The sequence below is a fragment of the Capsicum annuum genome, chromosome 1 (genome assembly GCF_002878395.1).
Source record: "Capsicum annuum cultivar UCD-10X-F1 chromosome 1, UCD10Xv1.1, whole genome shotgun sequence".
Classification (NCBI taxonomy): domain Eukaryota; kingdom Viridiplantae; phylum Streptophyta; class Magnoliopsida; order Solanales; family Solanaceae; genus Capsicum; species Capsicum annuum.
In genome coordinates this window covers 6,376,571-6,396,023 of record NC_061111.1, presented here as the reverse complement: position 1 = coordinate 6,396,023, position 19,453 = coordinate 6,376,571, and the positions used below count along the sequence as shown (strand labels likewise).

The following is a 19,453-nucleotide window of genomic DNA, read 5'->3' as shown; positions in this document are numbered from 1 at the left end:
TGTTGTCGCAACCAAATTATTCAACAACTCTATCGCTAAGACTGGAAGTATGCCTCGAATCAAATCTTTTTATCAAAAACATTTTCGAATGATTCATACAAGACGCCTTCAACACCCACTTGCAGTCTATGTTACGACAGTGCAGTACATATCTGCATCAAATTTTTTCACCGAGTCATTGTATTATACAAAAGTTCTACAAATCATAATTTCAGTAAAAATAAAAAAATTGGGCCTGACACAGTTTCATTATACATTCGCTCGAATGTATAATCATATGTTATACATTCAGAATTTTATGATTAAATTTCCACCAGAACCTAACTTCAAAACATGAACTTTTTCAAAACGTCTGATAGCATATTATCATACATTAAACCATCAACAAATAAAGACAACACTTATATCATACCTTTGTTACAACGACCGTTAACGCAATTGAATCATATACACTACCTTCGATACAAAGTACAACCCCTGTTTCTCTTTCAAACTCAATTTAATCACTTTAATTTTTTGCGTACTTCGTCGAGATCCAATTCCATGGCAATCGTAGCAATCAATTTCAGAAAGTTAATACTTTCAGAAACAATAATGACATCACTTTTGTATGATTTATAACTAATTTTCGACTCCCAGACACAGGAATGATGCAACAATATGGGGATGTTCCATTTTTTTTTCAGAAATCAAGAAAGTATAGACTTTTTTTCTCTCGAAGGCAAAGAGCCCCACGTCGGAAGAAAAAACTACCAAAAGTCCAAAGAGAAAAACAAAAATATAGAAAGAACTAGGACAGAGACAAAAGAGCCCCACGTGCAACTAAGGGGGAGGAGGCATGGACTTACTAAAGTAATAGTAAATTGTTTGGACAAGGACTTACCAGGTTGTTGTTATTCATTATTACTTGTCACTTAATCCTAAAATAAAATTTTATTTATCCTTATAACCTTTGAAATATCAAGAAAAAGATGACTTTTCTTCTCTTATGTATCCTTCAAATCATTTTCCAATATCTAATACTAAACATCAATTATACTGCTAGTGTGGTAAAATGGGCATAAGGTTTGCATGAACTGTTTTTTCCAAAGGTTTATCAGGGTGGAAGCAAAGTAGTTTTATTAAAGAACCACCACAAATTTCACAATCACCCATTCAAATGATCTTTTATCATAAATACATCAGTTTTATTAAGGCACAAGTGAGAAAACCTGCTTAATAAATTACAATCAAAGACTAGGTTGATGACTTCTTACAATCATTTCACAAACAAGTGCAGACGAGTGATATAGAACAAAGGCATAGGATCTACTCTGGTAAACAAACTACATGTAACAACAATAAAATCTGCCGGAGCACTAGTTATTCTTCGACACGCTGATAATAACTAAAAGAGCGTGTAAGGACCTTATCCGGTGTCCTAGTGTCCATTGACCTGTCCATGCTCGGGAGCCTTCTTCACGTAAAATCTTCTGTACTTGGAATCAACTTCTGTTAGGTAGTAGGTTCCTGGCGCGAGAAGGCTGCAATCTTTGCTGGTTACAAAGTCCTTCGCACCATACCTGTGCTCCATAAGTTGCATTATTTCGACGAATTTTTCAGGAGTGAACTGCACAAAATGGTATTTGACATCAGTCAGGGTTATGACGAAAAAAGAGAGATGGTAATATTCACCTACAGCTACTTGGATAGCTATAATAAGCTTAAATAAAGTCAGTGATGGAGCCCCAAATCCATCGTTGAGTTGCAAGGATCAAAATTTAGCATACCTCATGTCTCAATTTCAACTTCTCTGCGACATTCATCACACTTGCAATGTTTGACAAACTAAAAGGATGTCGACCTTCGTTAAACTTTAGGGAAAACATTGTTGCAGTCAATCCACTACCATACGAGAACATGATTACCCGCTGACCAGCCTGAGGTAATAAAATGATTCAGAAAGCAGGAGAATCATGTAGACAATGGTGCTGAAACAAGTACAGTAATAGAAATAAACGAACAAAAGTAACCTGTATTTACCAATGTGTTGAGCATTAAGGAACAAAATAAGAAAAGTAACTTGTATTTACCAATGTGTTGTGCTTATTGTGAATGAGGGATGCAAAAGCAGCATAGAGAGATGCGGTGTACATGTTGCCAACTTGTTTTGGTATCAATGTGGTAGGTTGTACTTTCTCATCATAAAGCGGTTTAGCAACTTGCTGCGATGCCTGCATGTGCATGAAAAAAGTTTCCATTTTCAGTCTCAGGAGACATATATCTTACTTAGGACTTCACTTTCACTGTTTCCGACAAAGTACTGGAAGACAATCGCAGGAAGTCACTGGTGAAAAGGAAAAACATTTCAGGAAGAAAGTGAACCTTCTCAAGATCACGGCTCTGGTAGCTTTCATCGCCGGTTAAGGATTCAAAGGGGGTCAAGATTTTTTTGGCAGACTCGTCAATAGAGCTGCGAATGCAGAAATGAGGATGATCAGTTCAAAGAATTCCTTTAAACAAGAAAAAAATCCAATCTAACAGAGGATTTGTAACACACCTAGTATTCCTTAGAAAGTCATTAAACACTAATCGACCAAAGCTCTTCTGCACGAGCTGCAGGATTTAAAAAAAGAAAGATTCAGATAACTGTTTAAATCCCTTATTTGGAGAAATAGAAAAAGAAAATTATGAATCTGTATGGGACTCTCATAAAGCTACCTTGTTGTATGGCGAATGGAACACAAAGTAGGCTGCATCCACCATTGAAAATTGCTTGCCTTCCAATTTCTCATATCTAAACGATGGAAGTAAAAGGTCATTTAAAGAAGATAGCTAAGAAATCTATTTCAAAATATAAGGTTGCATCGGAAACTTACTTGTTGCATAAAATCTTATAGCAAGTATCAAGTGCCATGAGATAACAGGTCTGTGAAAGCTTACCATCCACCACCTGCATCAACAATTAACATCATAAACAGTTAGCTTCAACAGTGAAGATGCAGCAAGCGTCAAGAATGCCGGTATAATAAGGAACTAATAAGAGATGCTAAAACTTTACAGATTGTCATGTGATACACTGCTTTCTGATATATCTAAATCATGCATTTATCCAATTTCTCTAAGAACAAAGGGTGCATTTATCCAATTTCTCTAAGAACAAAGGTATCGGCAGCAATTGGCAGCTTGCAAAAGATTCTATCAGTTCTGTGAAATAACACTCTCAACGCACACTACTCTCAAAAGATTAATAATAAATTTAACCCAAGCTTTGGTCAAAATAGCATTACGAAAAATTCATGTGAAACATGAAGATCAACAAGACAAGCAGAGATTGAAGGAAATTACTGGATATTCACTGTCAAGGATGGGCTTGTAAAAATCATAGGCATGTGACATATGGCTAGCCCTGATCTTGCTTTCAAATACTATAGGAGCATCAGGCCCTACAAGCATAGCAATGGCTGCAGCTCCTCCAGTAGGCCGAGCAGGTCCCTCTGCATAGACCTGTGAACAGAATCATGAAAAATAATGATCATGCAAGGCCCAGGCAGTGCAGTCTATTTATCTAATAAGAAAGCAATAGACAAAACTCAAGTTGTAGAATGCATGAAAATAATGATCATACCGCGCTATCTGTGCATACTACAAGACCATAGCGTCCATCCCATGAAGAGCTCTCCACCCAATTTACACAGTTGAACAATGCAGCAGTTCCCCCATAACAGGCATTAGTTGAGTCAACTCCTTCAATGTCAGTATTTCCATGTTTCTGCTTGTTTCACATGGTAAAGAACAACAATAAGTTTTGATGATCAGATAGCCACAAGGTAACGCTTTAGCAGTTCAGAGGAAAGTCAAGAAAGACAAACAGCAAAATTACTGCTACAAACATTTTATTTTCCAAAGTTAGATGTCAAAGCAAATATTAAGCTCATTTTGGAGGAGTTACTGCTGTTTTCACCTAGGTAACAAACAGAGTCAGCAAACAACTTTGGGGCTCATGATGAAACTAGGACATACTTCACGCAGAATAAGCCACTTGAACAATCCGTGTCTTTAATAATTTATAATAATTGGCTGCAATTATTTTTCCATTTCTGAGCTAATCATTAGTACATCATGCAAAAGTTAGTAGTAAAGTCTCTCTTATCCACATGTTTGAACGCTCCATAACAGACGACTTACTAATCAGCATTCCTAGAAGGCAACAGTTAATACCTCAAATATTTGCATTAAGAATGTCTTGATGGATTTGCTCTTATCAATAATAGTTTCACTTCCAACTTCTAGCCGACCGATTTGCTTTGGATCGATAGCATACTTCTCCAGAAGGGAAGTAACCACTGTCAAACTGAAGATGAAAAATCAATGAGACGAAAAAACAACAGCCAAATATTTGCAGGATTATAACGTACTGAAATGAAATCGGACCATATGAAGCAGAGCAATGATGATTCACTAGTTTGAAATCGATACTCTCTTGTTTGTTTTACTTTCCTTTTTAGTTTGTTTCAAAAAGAATGCCCTTTTCCTTTTTTGGCCACTCTTATTTCAACTTTCCATGTGAAATGTTTAAGATCACCAGATTAAATGACATATTGGTACATTCTACATATCTTGAGTCTAAGATCACAGTTCACTTTTTAAAACTCCGTGCCATGTCAAAACCAGACAAACCAATTGAAACGGAGGAGTACGTAACAGGCTAACAGCTACTGAAGTTAGTTGCATACCTCATTGATATAACATCTTCAACCTCAGTGCAAAAGCCCATGCAATCTTGTCCAAGACCAATTGTATACTTACCTTTGCTTGCTCCATCATGAGCCTCCAATTCTTCCTAAACATTGCAATTTTACATAGATTAAAATTCCACAAAAATTATAACCCTAAAGCTGGAAAATTTTAATTAGCAGATCTATTCCCTCAAATCTACAAAGTTGTTTAAATGTCACATCATATAAAAAAAAAAGCTTCAAAGCACCAAAACTATGTAAAATGTACAACTATATTCACAATATATTTTCTTTTTGATTTTTATAACCGTGGTGTCCGCGCCAGCTTGCTCGCATCTCAACTAATTCTACGGATACCTGCTAGGCTGCTCCAATAGAAAGAAATCACCTAGTGTTTTTATTATTGCAGAATACACGGACATGCAAGTGTGATAAATTAAAATCTATAATCTCATATTCATAAATCATGAGATCTTAAAGCAATTATGACTTTCTCTATATAATGCATACTTTATTTGAAAGTAAAAGAATAATTCCTAACAAAAATTAATATAAAACTTTTTCTGAAATACAAAGCCTAATAAAAGAGCATTTTCTTTTTGATCAACCGTTGTGTCGTCGGACCAGCCGTCACAACAAATAGCAGGTAACTCTGTCCACCGAGGCTTGTACATATACAAAGCAATCGTAAATTCTAGATGCACATCTGCAAGTATGAACATATATTGCAAATTTATTTACCTGCTTTAGACAAGTAGGAGGAAAATAAATCTCCATGGCGAGAATTCCAACGTTTTTCTGCTGAGTAGACATTTCCGATTTGGTTCCAACTTAAACTTCTACCGTCAATCACCTGACCGGCGCCGGCGTTAATCTGGTCCTCCGGCGAGGAAATCCTAGAAGAGCGGAGGGAGAGAGGGAGAGAGAGAGAGAGAGAGAGAGAAAGAGAGTGATTCGAGAAAGAAGAAAGAAATATAAGTGTGGCTTTTCCATGTTTTCGTTAACATACATATTTATACTCGTGATGACCCAAACAATTTAAATTTTTTCATTTTTTTAAACAAAAAAAAATATTAAATGAAATTAGAAATTCTAAACTATATCCAAGAATGTAATAAATCCAATACTTTAATAATAATAATAATAATAATAATAATAATGGATCATATTTAATAATATGATAAAACATATAGAAATGGTAAATTGCTAATTAATTTTTGAAAGTGAATAAATATTATTGAATATTTATTTTTAATATAATGTCCAAATAAAAATAGATAGATGAAATAAGATAAGAATAATTACTAGTAGTTGTTTTAATTGATCTATTTTTAGAAAGTTAACACTACATTCCAACATTTAGACGTGGAATAATCGGTTAGCTTATCTTATTATCTTTTTGTTTCAATTTATTTATATATTTTGATTAGATATTAAATTTAAGATTTTTATTTTTTTTTTACTTATTTGTGTGGCTATATATTATTTTTTTTAAGTATAAAAAAGAATTTTAAAGTTAAGTTATTTTCTAATCTTAGAAGATGACATTTATGGATGGAGTATATGTTATGAAGTTAGGATTTTTTATTACAAAATAAATTAATTTCTAAATTTAATATTGATGGAAACCTTGTATCAATAGTAAAATAATTTACATAATTTAAATTTTATGAATTGAGGTATAAAATTAACTATTAATATTTACATCTTTGCGCATCAAATTGCCTCATGACAAAGTAACTAGGACTTGAAATTCAAACTCTTGAAAATCTAAAATATCACCTGTTGTGTGCGTGTGTATAGTGTAGACACGTGATTTTAATCCTTTCCAAATTTAATATATATATTTTTTGATATTAAATATTTATATTTGGTTCGATATTATTTTAATTCTTATTTTATTTTAAGATTTTAGTTAAAAAGTAAATAATTAAATAAAGTTAATTTTGATATATTTTGTTAATATTTTATTCTAATTTTAAAAATAATATAAAAAATTTAAAATATTTTTTTTCTAAAATTGTAATAAACAAATTAGTAGTTTTAATATTATTTTATTTATTTTGACTATTTATAAATTTTATTGTATTTTTCTTAAACATAATTTAACTAGTTATTATTATATTTATTACTATTATTATTTTATTATTATTGTCTTCTATTTAGAAAGAAAGAAGAAGAAAAAATAATTATTATTATATTTCAAAATTTAAAATATCCCCTCCCCCTTATCTGTTGATAAACTACTCCCCCAGAAAAAAAAAGTTGTTCCTCCCAAAATCCTCCTATTTAAGGACTCTCTCAGATTTTTCAACTTACTTTTTACACACTATAACGTTGGATATCAAATAATCAGAGAGAGAAAAAACCAGAGAAAAAAAAAAACTTACGTACTATTTTATTCCTACAGATGCTGAATCAGACAACAACTGTATTAAAAAAACCAAGAAAAAACATCAAAAGGAAAAGTGAGAGAAAAAAGCAAAAATACAGAAAAATAAAAGGAGAGAATCAAGTTCGGTCTCCATTTAAGTTTTCAGTGACAATTTCTAACTTCATCACAGGTTTTATTCAATTATGTATCATTCATTTTATAAATTTAATTATGAACTATGAATGAAAATGTTTATTATTTCCCATGTGTAGTTGATTGATAGTGTGAATTTTCTGTGTTATATTATTCAATTTTGAAATAATTATATGTGTGTTGGATATTTTTTACGGTATGAGATATTGCTATGTTTAAAAATATGAACAAAGGGAAAAAAAAAAAAAAAAAAACAGCAAAAGAAAAAATAGTAGGGAGACTAATATTTGAGTTGAAATTGACTTGTAGGGGATAAAATTTAATTCTCATGCACCTTTATTTAAAGTGTGAAATCTTTACTTTATTTGTTAATTAGTTATAATATTTGTGTCAGATAAAACTTTGCTTACTAGTAAAGTTGAAATTTTGACTAGTATTTTTAAATTAAAAATGTTTGTTTATTTAATTATTTTATGGATCCTGAAATTTCTTATTTAATATGATTTTTGTTCGTCTTTGATTTCAATTGTTTAAACGAATTTTTAGTTGATTTTAATTAATTAATTTTTTATTTTTAATTATTTATTTAGAAAATAAAATTAGGGAATCAAGATTATTACAATATGGTAGCTTCGTATATATATTTTTATTTATTTTATTTTGTTATTATTATTTATTTTTTATTATTTTATTTTATTTTATTATTAATTTTATTTTATTGTTACTAATAAAGTGCAATAATTATTTGTTAAACTAATTGATCGCTTTAAACAAATTTTGTTAATATTAATAGCATTTTAAATAGAAAAAATTTGTTACGAGTTTCGGATAGACTAATCAAATGCCTTTAACACTAGATAAGCTTTAGGCATGTTTAATAAATTGGTCTCGATTAAGAATGCGACGTACGCATCTTCCTGAGACGTTTAAAAATAATTCAAGGATGCAGTTATGCATCTTGGCAAAGATTTTCTAAAATTAATTTATATCTGCTTAATGCGAGAGGTATAGACAGATATTCTCGGTACATTAAAATGAGCAATTTTAGGGCCTACTAATATAATCTGTCAAAATAGTTTTAGTCAAGATAAATCAATTAAAGCGACCGTGATAGAACCACGGGACTTGAGAGGTGCCTCGCACCTTCCCCTTGGGCCTCGGTCAACAGAATTTCTTACCCGATCTTCTGTTTTCGTAGATCATAATAAGTAGTCATTTTCTTTTGACTAAGGATTCAAAAAGGTGATTTGGAACACCAAAACTCGATTCCAAGTGGCGACTCTGTAAAATAAAATAATCTTTATTCAAAACCGTCACTTTAATTGAAAAAACCCTTCGAATCGACCGACCTTCGGGCGAAAAAAAGGTGTGACACATATATATATATATATTGGATTTATGAGCATACCTATTTGAGGCGAAAGTATTTATTGTAGTTATAACGAATGACAAGTACCGTTATGGGATAATCTAATATTAAATCAAGTAGACCCCTAACTACTTTCCTGACTCTTTAATTGCATGGAGCAGCTTATTATAAAAAAATAAGGGGAACGAATAAAACTTTAGAAGTTCTTAAATGCGTTAATTATGATTGCAGTTGTGATGTTTTCACTGTTGAGACACTCCTTATTTAATTTAATTAAATTAATCTGAAAAAAAAAAAACTACAAAATACAATTATTATATTTATTTTGTAAGTTCTAGCAATTTGTCTATGTGATTTTCTCACTTTTTTTCGTACTTTGCCAGTATATGTCATGTCAAAAAATGGTACTATCATTTTTAGCTTAGTGTTTTGTGACTACATAATCTGCTCATATAACATCATTTCTGATAATTACTGCACCTTCACTTTTACTTTGTCAAATTTAAATTTGGTAGGATATTAAAAAAAATATTATCTCTATTAATTAATATTTAATATTAGATCTTAAAAATAAATAATTTATGCTTAAAAAAATATAAAAAATAATTTTTTTTTCTTAATATATCAAAAGTAAAATTTTATTTTTAATATAATGAATAGATAAAAGAGAATTGAGGGAGTTCTTGCTTATCCAATAATAGCTGACATCTAGCAAGTTTGGGATTTTAATTACATACTTACTTTTTTTGTTTACAAAAATAGTTAGAAGTAATCCCTTTTTAAATGTAAATAAGTTTATTCAATACATATTACATGTGGATAATTCTGAAACAAAACAATTAATGCCTTCTTGATTTTTCTAAAATTAGTTATTTTGAAATAAATTAAAAGAGCTAGAAAAGTACTAAAGAAAGAATGGAGCAAACATATAATTTTCTTTTTAATTTATAACTATTATAATTAAATTGCATGTTTTGGGTTCTAAAATTGATTTGGATGTTTATTATTCTGAAAAATTATTAAGTGGGTATTATTCATTTTGGGGACAAATTTGCTTCTAATATAAAAGAATATATATATGAGACCCCAATATATTTTATCTTTATTTGACATTATTATTACTCCATTTATTAAACCAAGTTCTTAAGCCCCTCAAAAACAAAAATAAAATAAAGAAGAAAGGAATGTTATACATTAAAAAATATTAATATTTTATATGTGGATGGTAATGTGGCATAGTCACTTGTTTTTTTTTTATTTAGTTGGCATGTTTGATGGAATTTCGTTAGAGGGAGGGGTATTTTTGATCCAAATATTTAACATAGGGATATTTTTGAGCCATTTTAGATAGTTCAGGGGTATTTTTTATCCTTTTCCGAATTTCGTTAGAGAAAGGGGTATTTTTGAGCCAAATATTTAACGGAGGAATATTTTTGAGCCAAAAATCTAACGAGGGGTATTTTTAAGCTATTTCAGATAAGTCAGAGATATTTTTGAGCCTTTTTAGTAGAATCAATTATGGGTAAAAGGAAGTTGTAATATTGTAAAAGTGAAAATAGTAATTAAGGAAATATTATAATTAAGCAATATGTTCTGCTGCAACATTCTTCTATGGTCTACTACTCATTATTTATATGCTCTACTAGAGTCCTTGAATTTGAGTTTTTTTTTTGGTTGTTTTTTTTTTCCTATAGGTTATTGGGGTAAAATAATTAAATGATTCAACAATATTAAGTAAATTAAAATGTATATTGTCTTATCATTTAAAGTTTAGAATAAGACCGTCACACAGTTCATACAGGATAAAAGAAAGCGATATAAAAATTTAAGGTCGAATCTTATTACCGATTAACTAAATTAACTATTACTCCGTGTTTGCGGCTATGTTAAAAACATAAATTAATAAAAGTTTATTATCGCTAACATTTTAACCTTTTAAATTATTAGATGATCATATACTTCAATGATCTATTTTACCGATAAATATATATTTACTAGTTAACCAAATATATTTATGAATGGAAGAAGAAAAATACAAGGAATTTAAAGCAAGCAAGAAAGAAATGCAATGGTTATTTTATATAATTAATTGTGCCACAACTATTAGAATTGTGTTGGAGCTTTTAAGTATTTTTAATTTTGAACATATGTAACGAGTTGGAATTCCCCTATGTAAGAATTACAATTGCATTTGATAAAAATACTTTATCAATCGAATTTTATTAAAAATATCGACACAAAGGAAAAAATAAAAATACTTCCTTATATAAGAATTGGAATTGCATTTGGTAGAAACACTTTACCGTGCAATTTTCTAACACAAATTTAAATATAATCAAATTTCATTGAAAATATCGACACGAAGAAAAAAATAAAAATAAAATTTGTGCCATGATTTCATTGTGTCATGACTTTTGAAAACACCAAATTTGACGAGAGATTTTTTTTTTTTTTTCTTTTTAAAAAGAGAATTATTACTGGAGTTTTCTAGTTTGGATGCCAATATTGCTGACAGCCAAAACTGACCCTATTTTTGAAAAATCTAGATATGCTGATAATACAACTAGTAAAACAAGACATGTTAGTTACTGGGACCAGATGAACCGGCGTCGGGTAGGCGCGATGGGTTCATCTGATATTTATGTATATTTTTTTATAATAAAAGAAAAATTCTTATATATGTATAATAAGTGTTGAATTTATTTAACTTTTTAATAATATTTTATTTTATATATATATTAAAACTCCTTTATAAGAATTTTAACTCCGCCAAAGCTGATGAGGCCAGAACATGGAATTGTCGTTATTGTATTCTGAATTTTCCATCTAATGAGCTTACTTTAACGATTTATTTCGCATAATAATATGTTTAAATGTTATTTTATTCTTTCGAGGGTCGATTCGATTCACTCTGAGTAGATTGACATTGACGAAATTCATTCAGAAAATCTTCTACTAATAGACGTTTATGTTTTTTCACATGATTATTTGTTACTATATTGCTGTTGTTGTATGTAAAAGTTTGAGATTGCATGACTTTTTATCACAAGCTCTAAGAGGGAATTAAATCGCACATATAACATATTATTTGTCATGATCTATTAACCTTTTAGATAATTGGATGTAATAATAGAAGTGAAGATTTGACAAAATGGAATATTTTAAAGATCCAACTTGCATTTACAGGCGGAGCCAGGATTTCAAATAAGAAAATTAAATCGAAGGGGGTTCCACACCTGTATAACCACATAAAAGATAATTTTAATCATGTATAAATAGTATATTTTTCCGTCGATGGGGATTCGGACGAACCCCTAAAGAAGGCTGGCTCCGCCTCTGCTTGCATTGTGATAAATGAAGTCCTCAATTTGTTATTTTTTTTCTTTCACCAACTTTTAGTATATATATATATATATTTATACATTCAAAGCCAAAATTGCAAGGGCCATGGATGCAACTTGAAGTAATTTTTCCAACTGAAAATCACGTTTATGAGACTTTTAAGTAAGCCATGGCGGCTTGCTCCAAGTTAGTAACGCCATCAATAAATAGGAGCATACTTTAAAATTTATAATAACCAAAATTATTCTTTTCCGTATATGGTGTATATATATAAAGTCAAAATTATTATTTTTACGTATATATAGAAGCAGAATCAAGATTTCAACTCACGCGGTTCAATATTTGAAGAAAATCTAGTTGAAGGGGGTTCAAAACACCTATTATAAATACATAAAAAATAATTTTATTAATTATGTATAAATGATATATTTTTCCTTCGAGGGGATTTGAAACCCCCTGTCAATGGGCTGACTCTACCCTTGCGTGTATATATATATATATATATAACAATATTAAATCTCTTTAATTCTCAATGTGTATTTTTTTATATTTGGAAGTTTCTTAGTAAAAATTTCGATTCTGTGATCGATGGTGGTAGAGTTGAAAATTTCATATGCAAGTGGCAAAATTATCACGATTCACTGAAATTCAGCTCTTTATCATTCTATTTCATTTCGTAAAAATAGTACGTCATCCATTCATCTTTACTTGTCCGTATTACTGAAATAGATGTCCAACATAGAATACTTATCTAGTTTAAAAAATCAATAAATAATTTATCCATTTATATCTATTTTACTCTTAGTATTAAATACTATTCACTATATAAGTATTCTATGTTGGACATCTATTTCAGTAATACGGACATAAGAGTAACAGTGAAAAGGTTGAAACAAGTGGCAAAGCTGTCGCGATCAATATTATGAAGTGATGACAATTTCTGTGCTTAGGAGTTGGTAAGATTCCAATGATTCGAATTTTGAGCTTAGAATATTTTAATGGTTTTGTCATAATTTGTGATTTACAAGTCCAAATAATTAAATTATCATCTAATGCATGTGATAGTCCCTTAATTATTTTTCTTTACTTAGAAATATTAGTTTACTTTAAAGGGTAAGTATCATTCTGGATTTTTAAGTATCAATTAGCTCCAATTAATTTTATTCGAATTCATAAACACATAAATATATTTACAACAAGCTCTATTCATAAAACCATAAAGCTAAATGATATTTTGATATATTTTACATATATTTAGTTTAAGTTCATATGACTTAACAGTCGTCTTTATTTTATTTAATTTTAAAATCAGATAAAGAAATTGAAAGGAGTGATTAATATTACTACACTATATATACATAGTGTGTGTGATATGATATGACTTGTTACAACCAATGAAACATAGGCACAATATCAAATAAAGTTCCAAAACCATTGAGGTCATGGTGTACAACGTGTCTGTTTTGTACTATATATCAAACATGAACAAACATTAGCTTTGTTATTTTAATTTAATTAATAGGAATCATTACTTGTAATCTAGTATTTCAATAGTTTATTAATCTTTGAGTCTTGATGATGAATTGTTGATTGATGATATATAATGGACTTGAAAGTTCAATATGTCCAAACCAATGTTATGGGTACAAAAAACCAGTGGGCTTAGCTCATAGAACAGCCCATATTTTGTTACATATGGACACTATTGGGCTACCCAAGCTGGAATTTTCCTCATCAAATCTCCTCATATTTTGAGAGAGTTATAATTTCACAAAAAGTTAGAGAAAATATCTAATGATCATTATATTTTTGGTTAAGTTATATTAGAATCTAGTTTATTTTCAGTTGGGAAAAAGGTCATATATATACCCCGAATTATTGAAAATGGTACGTAAATACCATCCGTTATACTTTTGAGTTACCCTTGCCGTCTAACTTTGGGTACATATATATCCTCGAACTATTGAAAATGATACATATATACCCTTCAGTTAGATGACGCACACCAGGTGCCCTCATCCTAAAGAAACTAACTCATTTCATTAGTAATTTATCCCCTGGTCTGCCGACGAAATGTTCTACGGCCAGAGTTGGAATTGAGTTTCGCCCACGTGTCCTCATCCTGAGGAAATGTTCTGTGACTGCATTGGTTTTTAGTTTGCGAAGAAATAAGCGTGGGCAAAACTCGCTTCCAACTCCAACCACAAAACGTTCCTGTGGCAGGCCAGGGGAGAAATTGCTAAGAGGAAATGGGTTAACTGCTTAAGGATGAGAACACGTGGCGCCAACCATTTTCAACAGTTTGGGCGTATATACATACACAAAGTTAGACGACAAGGGTACAAATAACTCAAAAGTACAACGGAGGATATTTACATACTATCATTTCCAATAGTTGGGGTATAGATGACCTTTTTCTGTTTTCAGTTTCAACACTTCTACTATCCCATCATGGGCAATTTCATTAGAGTTTAGCGATTCGATGATAGATTAAATTGCATTTTGATTGTTTCAAGAGAAATAACGAGCAAGAAAGGAACGGATAAAAATGTCTATATAGATCAACCTATGTCGTTAGGACTCTTCAGAAATATCATCGGATGCATCTCGGATCCTTCAAAATATATAGTGCACCTTTTGGTCGATCAAACACAAGATACCATTGTTGGAGAGCCACGCAACATAGTTCGCGAGGAAATGGCTGATGATCGATGCCTCTAAACACTATTGAGCTCACAAAAATCACTATAACAACAACAACAACATACCCGATGTAGCCCCACAAAATGGAGTATATATGAACACCTTCCCCTTGACCGTTAGAGAGGTTGTTTCCGATAGACCCTTGACTCAAGAAAAAACAGTGCAGACATACGGAAATCACTATATAGGGAAAAAGAAGATGAAAGAATCCATGTAGTAATTCCATCAAAAAATAAAAATAAAGAATAAAAATTCAATCTACACCTCAATAGTTGTTTGGTTAAGTGCCTTGTATCTCCATCTTTCTTTTTCAACAAAATCAGCATCCAAAAATCTAGCTATAAAACTCCATAACCTGTACAAATCTTCAAAATTTGTCATCATCCCAATTGAAACAGTAATCACTGATACACCACACTTCTTATGATCACTACTTTTTAGTGTCTCCAATATTGTCTTTTTTTCATCGTCATACATTTTTGAAAACCATATGTGTTGCAAAAATGCACAAGAAAGTGATATGTTGTTTCGATCCGCGAGCTTCTGTACTAGTGTTGGATCAATCTTTTGGCCTTTCCAATCAAATACATTGAATGCCACAGCTGGTCCTCTACTGAAATGTATCTTTGGTCCATGTATTTTAACTAAAGGATGATGAATATCTTCAGCATGAGGATGTTGAAGGCGCGTTAGCGCGTTTATCAGCCAGTTTGTAAGGTACCTTGCTCTGGTGCTTGTTAGTATTAGGCCTAATTTGTCAGCATTGTCCAAGCCTCTACATTCCAATTCATCAGAACGCGTACTTGTGTTTGATTCAACTTTCTTGGATCTATTCATGTTGGATTTGTTACCCCAGTTTAGTACTTCGAACAATGTAGTTATTTTCTTCGGTTCTTGATCAGACACTTGTTTGATTTCTTGAAATTCAGCGGAGTTTTCTTGATCAGATTCTGATGAAGTTGAAGACGATGAGGAAGAGGAGGCGTACTTGTCTTCAAATGATTTTGCGTCAACTGGAACAAGACTGATGATGCCCAAACTAGTAGATGATTTGTTGAGCTGCGATATGCTTGAATTTTTCACGAACAGACAGCAAAAACCCGATGGGTTCTCACCAAACACTTTGTAGAAATTGCAAATAAGAAAATCAGGCTGAAAGATCGATAGGCCTAATGTTTCCATGTCCTTAGGACCCAATGCTGATGCATCAAACAGGACATGCCAGCCATTTTCTTGAGCAATATTCATCCACTGATAAGAATATTTCACGCCTGTTACTTTCGACTGAAGGGGGAAAACAAACAACCCCCTCTTCTTCTTCTTGACGCCAAGTGTCTTTCGCAGTTTTCTTGAATTGATTCTCAAATTTGGCCATGTAAACTCTGCTGATACTACTCTAGAGCCTCTCGTCTTAGCGCTGTTGATCATCCCTTCCACTGCTTCATTTTCGTGGTCGTAAACAGTGACAAGGTTGTGATTAGACTCAAAGGGATAAGAGTCTGCCAAAAGCTTAAAAGCACAAGATTGGTTAGCTGTAAAGACCATGGAATATTCATACTTAGAAATATTCATGTATTTCATAATCCTTTGCCTCATTTTACATTCTAAGTCTGATTCTTGGCCTCCATATAGCAACTGAGTACTCAGACTCACTGATTTATACGAAATGTTAAAGAAAGGCTCGTTGAGAGAAGCTAATTGTAGAGTAGGAGGAGGTGGAGCTGATGATGATGACGCGATTGAATCGTCTGTTGGATGATATTTACCTTGTTGTTGATAGTAAGAAAAAAGACCATTGCCAATGTAATCAAGACAAACATGTTTCGAAAGAGAAAGGTGATGGTATTCGTGTGCTCGAATTTCATCAGCAAGATTAGTCTGGCTGTAGTGTGGATATGCATCTTTCAAGCTGGCAAACAGTTCTCCACAAGAAGGGAGGCACTCATGGTTAGTGAAATGAGAATTTGGCTGGATGGATGAAGCCACTGCATCGACGAATTCGCGGTGGCAAGTGATGATTGTGCTGATTTTAGAGGTGTGAGTTTTGTTTTCTTGGGAATTCTGGCAGCAAACACACTTGAAACAAGGTGATTGCATTCTTGATTTAGGCTTTTTTTGGTTGCTGCAGCCTGCAGGAGTTGAAATGTTGAACTAAGTTGAGTTATTTAGACAAGTCTAAGAGGGAAAACAGTTGCTCCTTCTGGCCCAATTTCAGTGTCCTAATTTGACTTTTGAATTTTATGATTTTAAACATGTCTCGTAGAATGTTGAAATTAGAAAACTTACTAAATATAAAAAGAGACACCAAGACCGACCAAAAAGAAAAGCAAGACACATAAATTAAATTGGGCTGGAGAGAGTAATACTTTATAGATATGATTTGAGCATTTATATCTCAAACTTACAATGTCCTCACATGTGTTCCTCATAGGACTTGGTCTTTCTGTGAATAGCCAATACACAAATCATTAATTTTCTGATTAAACACTTGAAAGGGTCTTTAGTCCTGCCGATTAATCATAATCTTGATGGATATATACCTCAAAATTACCATCAAAACAATCTTATGATAATATTAGCATCCAATAGTGTGGAACAGTCACCGAGGCGGAGACAAAATATTTAGTTTATGAGTTTTGAATGGTAATTCTGGATAGATGATTTTTATATATACAAAAAGTAATTTTAATACAAATACTAGGTTTGAGCCAAAGCTATTGAATTGCGGGATCCACTCCTGAAAATATAGGCAAATTCAAGATTTAAACTTTATGTATTCATGTTCAAGATTCTACCAAAACTCATTTGACTTATAGGGTCCATCAAATCAATTATTTATACTTCTTTAGTGAATTTTTTTTTAACACGTCCATTCGAGTCAAAACTATTAGATTCAGATGAACCCGTAACTTGTAATCTACGTCCGCCCCTGGTGTGGAGTAGCTTGGAAATTTTAGCTGGAAACGTTACTTATCAGATGCAAAAAGAGCAAAAAAACAAGTAGAGAAGGATGATTTACTTATGCCTTTAGTAGTGGCCGGCACTATCAATCTATTTCATAGAAATTTCAATAGAATGTTTTGCATTTTTCTTAATGAACTTTTGGACCTATTGCTTAATAACGTCGTCAGTTTTCATAAATTTTGGTTCAAAATTTTCCAAAATTATGTGGAGTCTAGTTGCTTTCATTCACCATAGTACATTTATCCCCACCAATAATGTCATTTTATAACATTTTCTGATAAAAAAAAATATAATTGTCTTTGGTCAATTTAGTTGTATAGAAGTTTCTGAAGAACAGTCATAGGCTAGTTTAGGATCAAGTGCTAGTGAATAGTGATTCAAAATAAATGTGATCAAGTTTTATTATTAAAATTATAAAATGATACGTACAATTTAGATAGATATATAGCTGTATTTTTCATTTTTGCCGTTTGGGCGGTTGATACTATGTCAAGTTTTCTAGTACTTCTAGGTATATAAGAGTTGGATGACTTGATCAATACAAGAAATATTTTGTACATATACACAGCTAGGTGTGAGTTGTAGCATCTAACTGGTATTTTAAAATTACAAAACTCATTATAAATTAATAATGGAGTTTTGGAGCAATAATAAAACTGTCTTAATTACACCATGAATTTGGATAGTAGAATATATAACCATTGATATGTTTGCGTCTCCAAATTAATACTACCTAATTCCTTTAGTACTTCATGTGCTTATGTTGCGTATAGAGGAGGCAGGGGAAGGTGCATCATCAAACTAATAACTGATGGCCGATGAGTGGTTTTTTTTTTAGTGTAGGACGATCCTATTTCACTGGAAACTTGACAAAGATGAATTATAAGAAATTTAAAGATTCTTACTTAATTGAAACGGTAATCGAATCAGAAGATCGAAAAGGAAGTCGTCACATGGAGTCACAGTGCAAGAGAGAGGCTGCCTATATCAATACATTCCCTTGGAATACAATACTTCTTCTAACTCTATGTGTACGCAAGATGCGTTTTGCCTCGAGGCCTTTAACACTTTCTTTTGGATATACCATGTGAAAAGAGAAATTTCTATTTTCCATAAATTTTGAGTAGACTTGGTCAACTAGCTAGTAGTGTTTTGCATAACAGATCAATGGGGTCATGTAAAGCTATCAATCTCTCCCAAGTCTATGATGCATGCATATAGTCAACAAGAAGTTAACTCCCATTTGGTGTGTAGTGAGCTTGAAGTAGAAATTGAGTCATTGACAATGAAAAATGTGGTAACAAATTAATTGATTGGCAAATTATTCAAACAGAAAAATCTAAATGAAAAAAATAAAATTGAATGGTAAAATACGATAACATATTTAGTGAAATCCATAAGTCATGAGGTTGAGGAAGGATAGAGTGTACGCATACCTCACCACTATACTTCGGAGAGGTAGAGAGTTTGTTTCCGAAAAAACCTCGACTCAAAGAAGAAGAAAACTGTATAGAAACTATATTTTTCACCGTAAAAAAATGAAATGTTGAGAGTGGGATTTGAACCCACGCCCTTTCGGACCAGAACCTTAATCTGGCGCCTTAGACCAACTCGGCCATCTCAACAGATGCTAATATATTAACAAAATACAAAAAATTACCTACATAATTTCCTGACACTAATTTAAATTTTGAAAAAATAAAAAAGAAGGGTAAATAATTTGATGGACATTGAATTTAAACTGTCACACTTACTTAGAGAGGTCCACCTAATAACCATCGCATATACTTTGAGCTTGAATTCAAATACATATATTTAAATATTTTTAAA

At 31.6% G+C, this 19,453-nt stretch overlaps 2 protein-coding genes and 1 non-coding gene across 3 annotated transcripts; all 3 read right to left on the bottom strand.

Annotated features, from left to right (window-relative positions):
* Positions 1 to 1,139: 1,139 nt before the first annotated feature.
* Positions 1,140 to 5,729, bottom strand: LOC107866243 (hydroxymethylglutaryl-CoA synthase). The gene is made up of 12 exons (XM_016712393.2): positions 5,460 to 5,729; positions 4,716 to 4,822; positions 4,201 to 4,333; positions 3,608 to 3,751; positions 3,328 to 3,486; positions 2,859 to 2,932; positions 2,701 to 2,776; positions 2,540 to 2,595; positions 2,365 to 2,452; positions 2,073 to 2,213; positions 1,770 to 1,919; positions 1,140 to 1,609 (listed from the first exon to the last, which is right to left on the bottom strand). Exons 1-12 carry the CDS (start codon positions 5,529 to 5,531, stop codon positions 1,421 to 1,423), a joined length of 1,389 nt encoding a protein of 462 aa, XP_016567879.1. The 5' UTR covers positions 5,532 to 5,729; the 3' UTR covers positions 1,140 to 1,420.
* Positions 5,730 to 14,730: 9,001 nt separating this feature from the next.
* On the bottom strand, positions 14,731 to 17,206 carry LOC107866232 (molybdenum cofactor sulfurase). The gene has a single exon (XM_016712383.2). It carries the CDS (start codon positions 16,754 to 16,756, stop codon positions 14,918 to 14,920), a length of 1,839 nt encoding a protein of 612 aa, XP_016567869.2. The 5' UTR covers positions 16,757 to 17,206; the 3' UTR covers positions 14,731 to 14,917.
* A 1,961-nt stretch (positions 17,207 to 19,167) lies between these two features.
* On the bottom strand, positions 19,168 to 19,248 carry TRNAL-AAG. The gene has a single exon. It is a non-coding gene; the product is annotated as a tRNA-Leu (tRNA).
* Between the last annotated feature and the right edge of the window lie 205 nt (positions 19,249 to 19,453).